Raw genomic sequence first — 17794 nt, 5'->3', positions numbered from 1 at the left:
CCATTATCTTTTAAATGGCACAGATTCTACATCAGATTAACTCCATTTTCATGCTGTTGGTGTGCACATTATCAAACTAGAATCTTCCGCTTTCTTGTCCCTTCAATTTAATGTGTGGCTTATTCTCTTCATTGTAGCAAGATGATTTCCGGTTTCTTGACAGAGCCTTGAAATTTCCCTGCGGTCCAAGAAATCATACTTAGGGAGCTCACAGCATCAGAAATACAGAAAACATGCGTTTGCAGCAGTCTTGACTAGCTCCGTGTCCTATATACACTTTGATTTTATATCAGCGTTTGACTTTTAACTGTACAAATCAAGATTCACCCTGTTGGTAAGTGCGTTACTTTTCTGTTTTTAACTTTAGGAAGAGCTAAAAAAAGACCTCGCGAAAATTAAGAGGGAAAAAGAAAAGGCGCAAGCGGCTGCCGCAGCAGCAGCTGCCGCAGCAGCAGCAGCACCGCCACCACCTCCGCCACCGCCACCGCCTCCACCGCCACCACCACCACCGCCACCACACACTTCCAGTGTTTCATCAGCAACCATAGTCACAACATCTGTCTCATCCCATAAGAGAAAACGTGAGGAAGAGAAGGAGTCTTCATCTTCAAAATCCAAGAAAAAGAAAATGATTTCTACTACCTCAAAGGAAACCAAGAAGGACACAAAGCTTTACTGCATTTGCAAAACGCCTTATGATGAATCTAAGTGAGTAGTGGATATTACATGTTTGTTTCCTACTTAGATTAGTTTTAGCATTTAGTTAGTAGTTGGGGAGATTACAAGAAATGGGGACTTAGATGTCAGTTTTTGTTCAATCGCCAAGAATTACTGAAGATGTAAACACTCAGAATTGTATTTCTAAATTCCAGTCTGTTAGCTTTTGTGATTCATATTTTATCTATTTGCATGTTTCCATTGTATGATCTGTCTCACATTGCACATCCTTTATTTTGCTTTTATTCTTTCGTTTGTCTTTTTGCCTCTGCTTCCGAAGCAAGGGTTTATAGGCCAATCCTGTTCAATAAGCTCTGGATATTCTCTAAAGATATTTGTGGGTTGTGTTTCTGCCCTGGGGTCAGGGTATAAATTCTATAATTAAAAACAATTCTCCAAATAGGAGATAAACACTTATTCTCTTAATTTTCAATGGGTTGGATCCAGACTTAGTCATGCTTACTATTAGACCCATTGATACCAATGGAACAAGTTACTTATGACTAACCTAAGTCCCATTGGTGTCAGAGGCCCTACTCAAGCATGACTAAGTCTGCATCCAACCCAATAGAGCCCAAGTTACTGTTCTGCAAAATAGCTTTTGCTCAGTGTTTCTTCTTAAAAAAAATTTAATACTTGTTAGGGTTTTCTTTGATAGCCTGGAAATAGCTTTTGACTGGTAGATCACTATGGATTAAGAACCACAAGTAGTAATAGTAGCATCTGAAACATCCTTCTAGAGAAAGTGTGTTCTATTCATTTCTACTAAAGTATCAAAATTGGAACTTTAGCTATGATTATGGTTACCAAAGTGTTCAGTTCAGCATTTTGGATTGCTTTGTTAAGCTCTAAACCCTAGAAATTTTTACAAAGCTACTTTAGCTATTTAATATTAGTGGGAGACATGCACATCAAGACGGTTAGTCTGCCATTTCTTAATTGAACTTTTTTAGAGGGAAGCTTTATGAATGATCATATAAAGATTTATGCCTAAGAGATTTGAGTTCTCTGGTCTTGTTGTGTGGTACTACACTTAGCACAGGTTAGCAACTGGCTTACAGCAATACATTTTTCTGGACTACTCGGGGTAAAGTAATGAAAATATACCGATGCAATCTAGCAGAAGGAGCAAGTGCACTTTTAACTGAGATTTTAAGAGTTACTGTTTCACAAATCAAATTTAAGTTGCCATGCCATTCCCTGAGAGTAAGCCCCATTGAACTCAAGTCGGCTTCTTTTGAGTAGACCTATGAGGAGTGCATTGAAAATGGCAAAACCATGTAATACAGGCTAATGTCACTTTATTAGGACATACTGACTTAGTTCGCATGTCATGTCACAATGTCAATCCCTGGGTGCTCATTGTTTCCAATTTTAATTAACAATCCAGTTGTTGGGTTGTTTCGTGACATGCAGATTCAGAAACTCTGGCTTGTTGATGTGTTAAATACCCCGGACAATTGTCCATGATTTGTTGCTTCTGGGTTCGCATGTCATGGTTGTTAATTAAAAGCAAAAAAATGAGCACATGGGTTAGGTGCTTCACTTGTTGCTGCAATTCCTGAGTTAAACAACTTAGGAATTGCTGCCGTGATGTGCAGACCGGAACTTATAATATAGGGAAACTATGCATTTGAGATAATACATTCAAATTTGGTTGGATCCAAATTTAGTCATGCTTTGAGTACACACATTGAAATCAGTGGAACTTAATTGTGACTATAGGTGAATTCAGTGCATGCTTAGACAGAAAAAAGTCTTACAACTCCCAGCAGACTTTTTTCTATCTAAGCATGCACAGGATTGCGCCCTAAGAGTAGTCAGGTCCCTTTGAAAGTAACCACTTGGATGAAAAAGCATTCATTTTGTTAATTGAACAAAACCTAACCCTGATCCTATGAATATGCCATTAGTTTTAATGGGATCTGCCTTACAAGTAGATTAGTTCTTGAATTGATGGATATAGTTCCTTTTGAAATACATATCTTAATGAATGTAATAGTATGTCCCTTGCCATTCAAAAAGATCAGAAGGGTACTCCATTATTCTGAGAGAGTTTGTAAGAACAAATAATTTACAGATTAATGGACTAGATTTAGTTGAATTATTCATTGCCTTGTGTTGGTAACATCTTTTTAGTTTCATTGATGAGATGGAAAGGAGCTGATTATTCATTCTGCGTTCTGTATGTATTTTAATGCTAAAATTATGGCTTCCACTTAAAATCCCAAGTGAAGATAGCCTAGTGGTGAGGCTTGTTGCAGTTCAAGCATTAAGGAAACACTATGGCAGAGATGTGCTTAGTTTTTTAAGATGTTGGCAAATCAATCTTGAGTCCTAGGTTTGGATTCAAAACAGTGTGGGAAAGTCTGCTCATACAATAGGACTTTCTCACCACCTCATTCCCACTGCTGCTCCTGGCAATTAGGGGACCCTCCAGAATCGTGGGGTTCAGGATGCTATACTGGGGGACATGGATAGGAAAACCCCATTGTGTGAGCAGCATTACATTTATGCTACTCTGGATTAAAGTCATAAAGTTGGATTCAACATCGTATAAGCAGATGTCCACTTGTACTTTGGGACTTCTCTGTCATCTCCTCCCTCCTTCACTCCCCTCATTGCCCCCCCAAATCTGCTCTGGGGGTCATGTGGGGCTGCAGGATGGGGAGAGGATGGAGTATGAGTGGACACTTGTGGAAGGGCACCATTGTGTGCTGCCATTAGCAGTCATTTGTGATAATTTTGCTTCGCCTTTAAGTAGCAAAGCTGTTCTTTTAGACTTAGTAGATGTCTGTTGTCACTGCAGTGGGAGATAAGCAGAAAAAAGTTGGGTCATTTGGAAGATCAGTTTCTTGAGAAATATGTAGCAGAAGAAGTTCTTCAAAATACTACAAAGAAAGCCTTTTAGTATTGAATAAAACCCATAGTAAGTGTGTTCTAAGATACTAGAAGAAAAATTTCAAACATTTTTGAGCGGGGTGGAGGAGAGCTCATGCTAAACCTCACAGTGCAGCAGTTGTTTTGTGTTAGAGCCAAATGTTAACATAGAATGCAAGGTGAGATCAGTAAATTAAAGATCCTCTGAAGGTGTTCAAGATAGCTTTGAGAAAGAAGCTCAGATTAGTCTTCAATTCCAAATCAGATTTAGTGGTACGTGAATAAGCCTGGAATGAGCCTTGGGATCTTGGGATCCTTACTTCCCTCAGACACTGCAATTCCTTCCTTCTCTCCTAGCTAGGGAAAAACCATACATCCAAACCAGCAACCTGGTTTTACAACTGTGGTTTGTAGGACAAGACCAAACCGTAGCTGGTCAGTTTGGATGTATGGTTTGCCCCAAACCAGGAAAGAGAATAGGGAATTGTAGCAGACTAGGTGACTAGCAAATGCTTGACACCAAACTGTGGTTTGACGTTGTGCCTGTGGAGCCCTTGTTCTCCATAATTTTGGTAGTCATAAATGATAGTTTTGCAAGCTTGCTAGTTTGAGATTCTTGATGGGATTGGATAGTTTTTAACACCCCCCCCATCTCTTACCATACTGTATCTGATCTTTGCATAGTGTTGAGTGAGAATAGACACTTGAAGGAATGGCCTACATTTTTCAGTTTGAAGAGTCAAATCCAACTGATTTGAGGCAGTTACTTAGAAATTTTAAAATTACATCTACTTGTCCCATTTTCCTTCATGTCATGTTATACCAATATGTATTTTTACACATGGCTGGTATGCATGCTCCTTTTAGTGTACTTGTAACTTCTGGTTGTGTCTGCGCTTTGCTTTGTTTTTAAAATTGAGACCTACATTTTCAAATCTTAAGAATTGCCACTTCTCGGCCACAGTTTTGAAAATGTAAATCTTTTTTCTTTGGCCTTGTCTTTGTGCATTCACAGTTGAGACATTCATATTTTTCAGAGTTCAGTTCATATCAACTGACCTATTTATTTATTTTTAAAAAAACTGTCTATGAAAATAGGTCTTGTAGAACACAACATCAGTTTAGGATACTAGCTTTAGAAAGGTAGATTGATGTGGTTAGGGAAATAAAGTCAGAAAATTTCAAAGAATTAGGTTAGCAAGTGCCATGCCATTTGAAATGACAATTACATTGTCATTTTCATTGTAAATACTTTTAGGTTCTATATTGGCTGTGATCTTTGTACTAACTGGTATCATGGAGAATGTGTTGGCATCACAGAAAAGGAGGCTAAGAAAATGGATGTGTACATCTGTAATGAGTGTAAACGGGCACAAGAGGGCAGCAGTGAGGAATTGTACTGTATCTGCAGAACACCTTATGATGAGTCACAGTGAGTTCTGACAAGAACCTCTTATTTAATATTTAGGTAGCAAACTGCTCTGAGTTTGGTAATGTGTTTCTTGAACAAAAAAGATATATTGTTCAACATATGATGTATCTAGTGATGTGACTTAAAAATATTTGAAATGTTGCTCTAAGTCATGCATGATTGCCACACAGGAAAAGTGAGATTTCCAATATTGCCAATAAAACAATGATATTCAAAGCAGGGTAATTTTACTGATTTGTTGCTGAAAGTTTCTAGCAAAATACAATAGCTGGTGGGAGTTTATAATGTAATGCAATTAATACTGCTAGTTTAGACTGTAGTGGTGATTATTACAATATGCTGCAAAACTCTTTCATAATATGTTGCAAGACTGAATTCCAGTTGTCTACCAATATATTAATAACATACTGAAAAATAGTTGATCAGAAGGAAACAGAAACTTTGGAAATAGTTCTGTATGCAAATGCAAAATGTTTGATATTTTTTGGCTTCACTTTTGTTCCTTTCAGCTTTAGAAGTTATGGTCTGTAGATATTCCTGTTGCTTGAGGTTAATTGTTCTTGATCATGATGTTACTGGCAATTTTATTTCACAATTTAAGTACAGATTTGAGGAATAGATCCTCACTCAGTTAAGGTTTTTTTTTTTTAACCAGTGAAATATTTTCACTTCGAATTAAGGATATTAACCATTTTGTTTGGGATCTTGCAGATTTTACATTGGCTGTGACCGATGTCAGAATTGGTATCATGGGCGCTGCGTTGGCATTTTGCAAAGTGAGGCAGATCTCATTGATGAGTATGTCTGTCCGCAATGTCAGTCAACGGAAGATGCCATGACAGTACTCAGTCCCTTGACTGATAAAGATTATGAGGGGCTGAAGAGAGTGCTGCGTTCGTTACAGGTAAGAATAAGACTTAGGCCAGAGAAGGTAATTGAAGTTCGTTCCCGAACATATTAAATAGGGTTGTAATAGGATTTCATTAGTCCATGAAGGAGAAAAGCATTCCTGAACAGATCGCTGTGAAATGAAGCAGGCTTCTGATGTCAGAATAGGCTTCTTTGTAAAACTGAGCTCAGTTAGTAGGTCGCCATTTCCTAAAATTCTGTAAATGATTCACTCCACCAATCCCTCGCAGTGCAACTAGCACAAATCAAGTTTAGGGTGAAATAGGCTTCAAATTAAATTAATGAAACAATGCCTTTTGAAATTAATGATACCTTCATTTTCCTAACAGGCTCACAAGATGGCATGGCCATTCCTAGAACCAGTAGATCCCAATGATGCTCCAGATTATTATGGTGTTATCAAAGAACCTATGGGTAAGTGTGTTCCCAGGTGTCTTGATTACAAAGGTGAATTTATTGATTTATTTTATTTATTTATTATATTACATTTTTATACCCCCCCCCCCCAATAGCTGAAGCTCTTTGGGCGGTTCACAAAAATTGGCATCAATTAATTACTCAGTGTACATATGCTACCTTTCAACCACAGATCTATTGTTAAGGATATGCTCATCCTATAGAAGATTAAATCCAAGCAGAGATGTACAGCACAATTATGTGCATGTATACTTGGTATATAGAACCCATTGAGTTTTGTAGGACTTAGTCCAAGTAATTCTGCATAGAATTGCAGTTGTAGTAATTTCTCTATGGCTACATAGCTTATGAAAGAGCAAAGTCACGTATTAATTAGGAGATTTGTATTCCAACTTCTGGCTACAAACCACCACCACCCATGGCATTTCACAACACAGATTGTATACACACACACACACAATAAATCATATAACAATAAACACAAAAGAACTGAGAGTTAAAATCCAGAACAACACTAAAAATGTTCTAGCAGCAGGATAGAAAAGCTAAAATGATCTAAAAGCCTGATGAGAGGAGAATAAATTAAACAATTGGTTAAAGCAGGGGTGGGCAAATTGTCGCCCTCCAGATGTTTTGCCCTATTACTCCCATCAGTCTTAGCCAGCATAGCCAATGGTGAGAGATGATGAGGATTGTAGGCCAAAACATCTGGAGGACGAATTGCCCACCCCTGGCTTAAAGCTCTAAAGAAGAGGAGGAGTTAACAAAGCTTCCAGATGAAGGATATTCTTCTGCCACTACTGAAAAGGTCCTGTCCCGTGTCCCAACCAACCATACCGCTGAAGGCAAAGGGACATGGAGCAAGTCTTTCAAGGATGGGCAGATGCATGTGGGGGGAAATAGCAATCCTTCAAATTAAATACTGACTCAAAACTTAATTGCTGACCCAACATCTAACAGAGGTCCCGACGCCTTCTCAACGTACTGAGTAAAGTAGTCTCCTTTGTTATATTGATAAATTTACATCTGCATTTGACTCTGAACTTGCTAGTTCTAATGTTTGTGCTCTAAATCAGTACAGATGTTAGGTTCACGTACAGCTGTCTTTTGAATTTGGAGTACCATTTGGTTCTACAAAGACCGGTTTTAAGCTTATTTCCAACTCAGAATCACATTTCTTTGCCGCTTCTCACTGGAGCTTTACTTGGGAGGGGTTACCCAAGTAAATCTTAAAACATTGCTTGTATTTTGTCGTCGTCGTCTTCTTCTTCTATGACTTGGTCTCATCCAAACCTCTTTCCTTCGATGGCTACAACAATTCATATTTGCTAAGGCAAGCATTTGATAGGTGCTGTGTTTTGGATTTCAGTAAAAGGGCAGCAACAGAATGTGGAACAGAATCAGTCAATGGTGAACTAAGAACCAAATTCTCTGAGGCTTCTACCTGAAGAGCAGCTGCAGCCACGGCGCGGAGGCAAGGTGGAAGAGCTGCTGCAACTGGATCAAGAGCAGTAGACTAATAAGCCAGGGGGTGATGTTTGTCCCGGTGGTGTTGGGTGAGCACTCCCAAGAGCAAACCCATTTTTCTCATGACAGAACAAAGTGAAGTGTTTCGAATAGTCAGGAAGTCCCAAAGCCTGAGCTGAACAGAGAGTTTGCTTAAGTTTGGTAAAACTTCCCTCTGCCTCAGGTGACGAAGGCAGGGGTTCAGGTGTGTTGAATTTTGTGAGTTCCTGCAGGGCCGTCACAAGAGAGGCCCAGTGCGGCATATGCACTGGTGGCAATATCCTGCCATGCCTAGAAAGGTCCGCATCTGTGATATACCAACAGGTCGTGGTACCTTGACAATGGCCTCTCCTCTGGATTCAGGCAAATGCCTTTGTCCAGCAGAGATCACATGTCCCAGGTACTTAACCCATGGTTGGCAGAGTCGGGAGTTTCTCTTTGGAAGCCTTATGGCCATGCTCCTTAAGTAGGACGAAAGAGTCCTCCTTGCAAGAAGATAAGTCAGGTGAAGCCAGCAAAAGATAATCTACATACTGAATAAGGGAGGAGCCACAAGGAAATGAGACATTATCAAGAACTTCCTTTAGAATTTGGGGAAACAAGGCAGGTGATTCACAGTAACCTTGTGGGAGGGCAGACCAGGTTAACTGACAAAGTTGGTAGGTAAAAGCAAACAGAAATTGAGAGACAAGGTGTATGGGTATAGAAAAGAAAGCAGAGCAGAGATCCGCAAAAGTAAACCATGTAGCAGATGGTGGAATACAGGATAAAATAGCTGGATTAGGAACAACAGGAAAGATGGGAACAACAACTTGATTGACAGCTCTCAGACAAATCTATAGGTGTTTTACCTGGTTATTTTGACAGGGAGAATTGGGGTGTTGCAAGGACTCCGGGTTAGGACCAGAATACCTTGTTGTAACAGAGAAGTGATGACAGGGTGTATACCTTCTTCAGCTTCTGGGCGGAGAGGGAATTGAGTAATACGGGTAAAGGCTTTTCAGAATTCAGAGTAATTTTAACTGGTTCAGCAGCCCTGATTCTTCCAACTTCATTGGACCACAAGTGAGGAGGAACTTGTAACAAAATTTCTTGTGGTAGAGCAGGATCAGTTTGCTCGACTGAGTTCTTTTGATCATCTTGAGTTTTTATTAAGCAAGACAAGAACTGCATTTTCACTTTCAAGGGGAACATCAAGATAGACACCGTCAGGAGAGCAATAGATAGTACAGTTGAGTTTGCACAAGAGGTCTCTGCCAAAGAGATTGACTGGAGAGGAAAGACTCAAAAGAAAAGCATGCTGATCTGTGATGGCTCCCATAGAAACGGACAAAGGTTTAGAAACTGGGTAAGGGACCACTTGATTAGAGATTCCTACTGCATTTATAACTTGAGAAGAAAGAGGAACAGAAGAAAATTCTTCGGAGTGTAACATAGAGTGACTAGCCCCAGTATCTACAAGACACTTAGCAGTTTTCCCATTAATGGAGCAAAAGACATAGGACCAGATTGGTCTTCAGAAAGAGAAGGAGATAAAAAGTTACTTGAGTAGTCACCCGGGCTGTCCTAATAATGGACAGCATTGTCTGGTGGTGGAGGGGGATATGAGGGATTTGTCTGGATGTGGGGAGGCATAGGAGGCAGGTTGTATGAACATGGAGAGTATGTAGTGTGCGCAGACTAGCCAGGTCTGGATGGACACTCATTTTTCCAGTGCCCAGGCTGGTTACAGTAGTGACAAATGCCAGGCTTGTTCTGATTTGGGATATTTGAAGGATCACCACGTCCTCTGCCTCACCCCCTCTGGAAACCACAACGCTCCTGCTGCAGCCTCCACCTCTTTGGGGAGTGAAGTGTTGGATTTGGAGGGCCATGAGTTTTGCCTCTCCATCTTCTTTTGTCTGTGTTTGGCAAGTAGTACAGAAGTTTGCAATATCAACAAGTTCCTCAGGAGTTTTGGTTTGCCAATCAATTGCTATATTACGAACATGGTTCTGAATTTTAGGAAGCAGTCCCTGAACCAAGGCTGAAGTTACCGCCTGGGATGCTGCCTTAGTAGGTTGGTCAATTCCAGAGTGTTGTTCAAACACTTTTTTAAGGCGGTCCATATAATCTGCATGGGACTCGCCTTTGTTTTGTTTACAGTTACAGACCAATCAGTTCTCTTTGGACACACCTTGGTAATACTGAGAACAAGAGAACCTCTGATCCATCAGCAGGCCGTTTCGCCTCTTCATGCAAGCGAATTCTAATAGCATTTGAAGTGATGACATGCATGAGCTGATTCATGTCAGCCCATCTAGGATTATAGCATTCAATGACAGTTTTGAGTTCTTCTTTGAACTTTGCTGGATCTTTTCTAATGTTTGGAAACTCTTTCATCAAGTTCCTAAGATCACTAGGAGTCCAAGGATTATGGATCGGCACAACCTGGTCTGTGCCCACAATGGGATAGTCTCTCATGGGAGCAATGAGAGTATTTTCACCCGCTCCAATCCCTGTGACAGAGTCACAGCTGTAGTTAAAAGTTTGAGCAATTGTTCCTGGCGGTGCTTGGGCCGGACTGAAATTCAGGGCTCCTGGGGTGGAAACAGCGCCCCTTGCCCATATAGGAGTCACTCCAGAAGTGGGACTGGAGCTGGATGACACACCGGGAGAAGTCCCGGGCATGCTGGGAGAAAAAAGTGAAGCTGCTGGTGCTGTAATCGTGGCCACAACGGCAACAGTGGGGCAAGGAGTTGCCAGGGCAGCAGCGGCTGCTTGTGGCTGAGCAGCAGGGAGAGGGGGAGCAGCGGGGGTGGCTGCTTGGGCATTCTGTGGATTGTATGGCTGTGGAGCAATTGGGCAAAAATCAAGAAGGTTGCCATGAAGACTCTGCTGGTGCAGAACACTTTTCTATTTTGTGATGAAATAGCTGTGTTTCAACATGTAATAAATCCTTTGCATTGTGAGCTTGGATCATTGAATGCCTGTAAGTTTGGAAGTGATATGGGGCCATCCCAAAATAAAGTCCTGGTTTCTACAAATTCAGGGAACAACCTGAGTATGCAGAAGTAAATAATTTGCAATATAAAAGAAAACTTTTAAAATGCCAAAGAACCTGGAACGGGCCTCCTAACCTCCAGGATTTAAGACATGATGACAGTGGAGACTGTAGAAATAAGCAATATTAGGGTAGCTCTCTCCATTGGCTTCAGCATGCACCTAGAAGTTAAACTGCTAGACAAAGGGTTGGATCCAGATTTATCCATGTGTGACTGGGCTGGTGGAAGAGTATTCCCCACCTGCTCCTCCCCACATCAGCCCTTCCAGCCCCCTGGAAATGCTACACAGGGTTGAGGGACCTTACTGAATTGAGTGAGCTGAGATGCAGGGGGGAACACCACAAGCAGTTTATATAGGAACAGGGCAACAGTGAAAACATAACGCTGGTTCGCACCTAATAACAGCCCATGGGATGTCAGGGCCTTGTGGGAATGAGCACGCTGTCTCATGACCACTCGAAGCTTCTACTTTGTTTACGGATTACAAAGCAACCCAGGAATGCCCCCGTTCCTGGGTTGTTTTCTGCGACATCAGTGGTTTATTGTTGGGCTAAACATCTAGTTTGTTTCCTCCTCAACCCAGAGTCCCAGGTTCACATTTCAGATGAAACAACCCAGCTCTTTACGTGGAGCTACCAGTAGTTTTCCATCCTGATGACCAGGCCCACATCCACTTAGCTTTAGTAAAGCTATGACATCAGGCTAACAACTGAGCCCTGTGTTAATATTTTTAACGTTTTTCCTTGTGTTTGTTGTTCTTTGAGTATGTCTTTATAGAAAAGATTCACATAGAATATGTATGTGCATGTTGAGGGACACTGTTCACTGTACTGTTTCCTGGCTGATTAATTTTCAGAATTTTCATGAGGCAAGATGGTATATGTTTTCTACTCTTCTCCTTTCAGCTGCTTTTTCTTTTCATTCTCAGTGGTCACTGTGGCCGTTGCAAAATTGGGACTTTTATCACAGTCTGTTCTTTGTGTAGCTGTATGTGTATTTCAGTGGCAACTAATTGAAGCATTCAAACAAGGTTATGAATTGAAATAAGCAATCAGTAGGAGTACATGAGCTGCAAATTAAGCATGTTTATATGCTCTAATGGCTCTGAGGACAACCATAGCAGAAAGTTAAGGTTATAACATCCAAGTTGTCTCTAGTTGGGACATCAAGTGAGTTTATTAAATTCTCCAATATAGGTTTCGCAATGTCTTCAAAAGGGCACATATTTGTAGCTGAGGGCACATCACACTTGTGTGACCACGGTGTGGATATACTTGGTGAATGGCTCCACCATTCTTCTCCCTTTTGTTCCCTACTATCTGAAGTCACATAATACCCTAACACATGGTGTTAATGCCATTTTACTCAAGCACATATTTCTTTTCCTCTGTATTTTCAGGATGTGGGGTGAACTGTATGGGTTACTGACATCTTATTTTTGAATAACATTTGCTTTTTTTTTTAAGACCTTTCCACCATGGAGGAAAGAATACTGAAACGTTACTACAAAAAAGTGACTGAGTTTGTGGCCGACATGACCAAAATATTTGATAACTGTCGTTACTACAATCCAAGTGACTCTCCTTTTTATCAGTGTGCAGAAGTTCTTGAGTCATTCTTTGTACAGAAACTAAAAGGATTCAAAGCAAGCAGGTAAGTAGCCTTTCTCCTTGGCACGTCTTTCTGTTAGCATGGCATACATTTTACCGCTAAAAACTTATATTCCTTGTGTGTTTTTTAATGTCTGATTCTTCCCACATACTTCACCATTAACATGAACCTACATATGAGTAGAGTTAGTGAAGTACTAGCTGTCTAGGCCTTTATCAAATTTAAGATGCAGTCCTTGTGAAATAGCACAGCAATATTGTTTAAATTGCAAGCAGTACAGCGTAAGGAGGAAAGTGCAAGTTTTGCAAAGGAACTGAATGTGCAAGTAATCCAAATAAGTTTAACCCCAGAAGTCTTTCTAAGCATGTTTATTCAGGAGTCCTTGGGACTCTATTTACACCCTAGAAAAAGTCCTTGGGTTTGCAGTCTGAGGCCTTAGCTAGAACTAAGGATTATCCCAGGCAAATGGAGGGGTCATCCCTGCCTCCTCCCGGGATCCCCTGTGTGTCATTTGGTTGCACAGGAACGATCCCGGGATATAGGCCTGGTCTAGCCATGGCCTAAGTGTAACTCTGTCCCATTTGTATTTTAAAGATGAGTGGTTTTAATTTCCATTAATTTTCATGGGAGAGATAGTACCTGCTTCAATCTTCCCCATTGCAATGAGTGAGATTCCAGTATGCAACTTGGAATTGTGGCCTTGGTGACCCCTTAGTGAAGGAATTCCACATCTGTCCCTGAAGAATGTGCCAGTGATGTGGCAGCCATCACTGCCAGCGATGCTTGTCTCTGTCTACCTCTAGAAAGGGCACGTGGTCTCTAGGGCTGAGTTGTGCAAAGGTTGGGAGGGTCCCCTAGCATTGCAACCCAAAACAGCTGTTGTCCCTGGTGGTTACTACTCCTGCAGGTCCTTTGTAGTAGCTTTCCAGTGAGGATAAAAGAGTAAATAGTAATGTGATGGGGAATTGGCAGTTGAAGTTACACTTTTTCAAATTGTAGTTTATTCCTTTGTCATATTTTATTTTATTATTAGCATTTATTTTGTTTGGCTGCAACTCCCATTATTGCTTCATTTATACCACCCGTGTTCTTTTTTTGCAGATTGTGATAACTTTAGTCTGACCTTTCTAACTGGAATCAGAACTGGATGTTTTGCTTACACTTTCGTTGTACCATGTCATTAATTGTCTCTTTTTCTTAAATCCGTACTTGCTGTTTACTTTTAAACTGTGCTTTAATGTGGAAGCAGTCATTTGATATCAGCTACATTGGAAAATAAAACGCTGTTCTTTAAATACTGTACGAAACGAAGTCCAATATTAGTAATAGAAGCTATGTAACATCAGTGATTTCCTTTAATAAAAATTTCCAAAAAAAGAGAATTTGATGACTTCTAAAAAATAAATGTGATATTTGTAATTTACTTTTACCAGTAAATATGCATTGATCCAACCACTTCCCAAAGCAATGTAAATTGGGTGCATAATATTCATATGTGCCTCCCTCAAATATTATGTGACGTTTCTGGATGTTTGGATAATTCCAACTGAACATCATGTGTTTGTACAGACCTAAAGTTGTCTATGTAGTGAAAGGTCAAAGATTCTTTCTGTATATGGTGTTTGTCTACAAACAATGAACAGGGGCAGCAGCCTGGCTGCATTCCCAGCTGAGTGACAGGCCCTTGGCATCCACTTAAAGCAGCTGAGGTCTCTTAAATGAAGGGTGCTTAATTGTTCCCCTTTTCTGCATTCTGCAGGTCGCATAACAACAAACTGCAGTCTACAGCTTCTTAAAGTTCCACGTGTTACCCTAACACAAACAGCAAGGATCTGGTTGTCTGACATTTTTTAATTGGGAAGCCAGAGGTTTTTAGTCAGGGTGTCCTGACAAGTCTTGATGTAAACTGCATTTTTATCAGTCGCATCAGATTATATTCCCGGCTAATTTTGTCCAAAGGACAAAAGAATAAAAATCAGCAGCATCGTTTTCTTGTCAAGATCAAATTGTGCTATTGTGACAGAAACAGGAAAATGTTTTGTTGAAGGACAAGAGAGAAAACAAGCAAGAGCAAACAAGATACAGTAAAATGGGGTCAAGTTCTAACTCCATGGAAATGCCACATCTGTTCTTCAGTGAAGAAGCTGGTTTAAGTCCACACAGAGAACCTTTGACTGTATTTATTTATTGTTGCAAAAGGACGCTTTTTTATTGCTGCCCTCATTTGTCAGCTAATTATTTTTTTTCTTATAAACCCCAGCCCTGGTTATATGTAACCCACTCTGTATCTTACCATGATTCCTGTAGGTAAAAGTACAAGATGACCTCTAGATGTCTTTTCTTTCTATGAAAGGAGCTGCTATGTACACATGTGCACAAACAAACTGGGAATCAACTATGAGTTTATCGTTCATGGTAGATCAAAACAATTAAGCTTGCATAAAAGTTGGGCTAAATGGTCATGGACTACAGACTCTGTTGCCTTGAATATAACAGTACAATGTCATTTACTCTGCACCGGACTGATATGAGTAAAATCTATTTGAAGGTATCTTGTTTGTAAACATTTGTCAGATTCTAATTTTTTTTTCCTTTTTGTATTAAAAATTCAAAATATGGATGTATATGAAACAAAATAAATGGAGATCATTGTTCTCTCCACAGATGTAGGTGTCTTTTGAATGTTCGCTAACATGTTTATGAAGTTTTGGAAGTTTGTGCTGAAATGTAAGAATCCTAAGATAGTATGGAAGGGGAAAGGACGGACAAAAAAACACAAAAAAACCCAGCGGGATTCCACTAGTTTTTAATCAAATATAATAACATTCTATTGTGGTGGCACAACTTTTGCATTGATGATGAAGGGGTTGTGTGAGAATTATCAATGCCCTTTGCTAAATGAGGTAGTGATGTGCAAATGATTGCGTGAGGTTAAATAACGGTCTCAAAGGTGTGTTTCATTTTTGTGGCTTTTCTACTAGGGAAGGGTATGTAAAATGATAGAAGACACCAACAAAGAGAGAGAAGCTTTACAGGTGTTTTTTTTATTGCTCTCCACAACCAGTCACGTATGCTATTGACGACAGTTTTATATGTGCATCATAAACCAGCAGCAGTTGGTTTCTGTAGCTCTACACCCGTTTGAACTAGATTTTGCACTAATTCACAATTTTGCCCTTCAGTGATCTGGAATTTCTCTGATTATAGATAAGCTTTTCTTGGGTTTAACCTCACCCTGCTATGCAAGAACCTTTTCTGTTACTCTCTTAGACATTGCTATCAACCACAATTTTCTTATAAGTACAGGCTCAGGTGTACAGATACTTTGGGGTTAATTTTCTCTAAGAATGCCTATGCTCTTGTACATAGATGCTGTCATTTAACCAATGTGAAATCAAAAGGAAGTTAATTGTTCATTGTGAGAAGGGCATCCATTTATGCTTCTTAGAAAGTAGGAAAAAGTATTTGTGTGTAGGGTATATTGTCTTAGGACTTTTTACAAAGAGATGCTACATATTGTATGCATTATGTTTATAAAAAAAGGAAAATTTTCAACCTTAATCCTACAAATATTGTCTCCACAATATTTCTGTATTATTCGTACATATGGCTGACACTGAAAAAAAAGTTGAGAAAATAACTTTCCTACCCGTAGGCAATAGTTCACTGTTTTTAACAAATTGTGACAAACTGAAGAATACTTTTTTTGTACATAATAGGACATTTCATCTTAGACAAATAAAGTAATGTTGTTGGACATCAGATTTGGTGGAATTCCTAATGAAACATCAGTTGTTTAGAATTACGTATGTAGCACTTGGCATTGCCGTTCTGTGCAGAAATTCTTGGGAATTTTTCATATATATAATTATGAAATGAGGAAAATGCTACTTTCATACACTTTTTACCAAGCCTCATCATTTTTCCTACTGCTTTGTAATATATGACAATTCTTAGCTGTATCAACTATGGTAATTTTTAGTTTTTTGAAAAGTTTTATTTATGAGCCAGTGTAATGTGTGTACATTTTAAATACCACTTCTGTAAAAGGAATAAAGAAAATTATACTTTACTCAGTTTTTTAAATGAAACAATGTGCAGAATACTTTATTTGCCCCCCTCTAACATCTCAATGCATTATTAAACCTCCAGAATGTTTGTTCACTTACTGAGACATGTCTAATGTGGGTATCAAATATCATGAACCAATTGAGGTCATTTTTAATCACAACTCCTCAGTCAAATGGAGGGATTTGGTGTTCCGTGTCTAAATAGGGTTCAAAAGCTTCCAAATGCTCATTAGTTGCTTTGTTTTTCTATGATGGATTAGGGCCTATTTATGGAGACTCAAGTTGGAATGGTATTATCTTGAACAGCTGCAGGATGTTTGCACCACTGTGAGCAAAACACAGCATCGAGTGGGATTTTTTATGAATGGTTACTCTAAAATAAGCCCTCATGAAACTTCTCTCTTTAAAATGTCTACATGCTTTAAAGTCACATAGTCAATTTATTTATTTTCTCGTGTTAGGGAAGGTAGTAAACAATTACAAATTTGAATGTTGGTTTTATTTTGTCCAAATGAATTATTTCATTTAACAGCACACTACTTACTTTTGATTTCACATCAACAGCAATTTAAAAATTATTTTTATTTCACTAAATTGTTAAACAAATGGGGAATTAAAAAAAATTCTCAAGAGTTTTTAAAATGACATTTGTTAGGGTTGGTCAAATAATTATTGGCCAAGTTTGCATGGAACACTAAACCAGGATTCTCCAGAATCTTCATTTATTGTGCACAAGCTGCTGTCTAAACAAATCAGGAACTATTTGTTTAGGGCAGAAGTGAGCAACATGTGGCCTGTGGGCTGCATGAAACACCTGCAGCTCCCTACCATCCACTGAAACTTTCCCCCCGGGGGGGGGGGAGGCTCAAAGTTTTTAAAATAAATTGCAAACAAACGCATCTGGAACCCCAAAAGATCAAACAAGCTAATTTTGACTTTTTTGGTGCCTGGTAGCTGCTTCAGATACCTTTTTTTTAATCCCCCCTGGTTTTGGCACCTGTGGGGAGGGGTAGAATTGACTCTTGACCTCCCGGAGTTGCCCACCCCTGGTATAGGATGTAGTGTGAACCAGGGATCCTGGCTTGTTGATCCGCTGTAAGCCAGCAGGAGGAGCCAAGGAGGAGCAAACAGGTTAGCTTACGGCTCATGTACAAATAAGCCTGGGTGATAGTTCCCGTTCAGTGAGGAAGTGGAGCAGCTACTATCTG

At 39.7% G+C, this 17794-nt stretch overlaps 1 protein-coding gene across 4 annotated transcripts in view; it reads left to right on the top strand.

Moving 5' to 3' along the window:
* Positions 1-16610, top strand: part of BPTF (bromodomain PHD finger transcription factor) — an 83661-nt gene extending 67051 nt beyond the window's left edge. For 2 of the 4 annotated variants that reach the window (XM_063120029.1, XM_063120028.1), the window contains exons 27-31: positions 368-708; positions 5741-5933; positions 6268-6352; positions 12372-12558; positions 14276-16610. In XM_063120029.1, the coding sequence (XP_062976099.1) occupies positions 368-708; positions 5741-5933; positions 6268-6352; positions 12372-12558; positions 14276-14312 (843 nt within the window). In that variant the 3' untranslated portion in view covers positions 14313-16610. Of the gene's footprint in view, positions 1-367; positions 709-4855; positions 5030-5740; positions 5934-6267; positions 6353-12371; positions 12559-13617 lie in introns of all 4 variants that reach the window. The other 2 variants (XM_063120025.1, XM_063120026.1) reach the window with 2 other exon arrangements.
* The last annotated feature ends 1184 nt before the right edge of the window (positions 16611-17794 follow it).

This window comes from Elgaria multicarinata, chromosome 3 (genome assembly GCF_023053635.1).
Source record: "Elgaria multicarinata webbii isolate HBS135686 ecotype San Diego chromosome 3, rElgMul1.1.pri, whole genome shotgun sequence".
Classification (NCBI taxonomy): Eukaryota; Metazoa; Chordata; class Lepidosauria; order Squamata; family Anguidae; genus Elgaria; species Elgaria multicarinata.
This window is presented reverse-complemented; position numbering and strand designations above follow the sequence as displayed.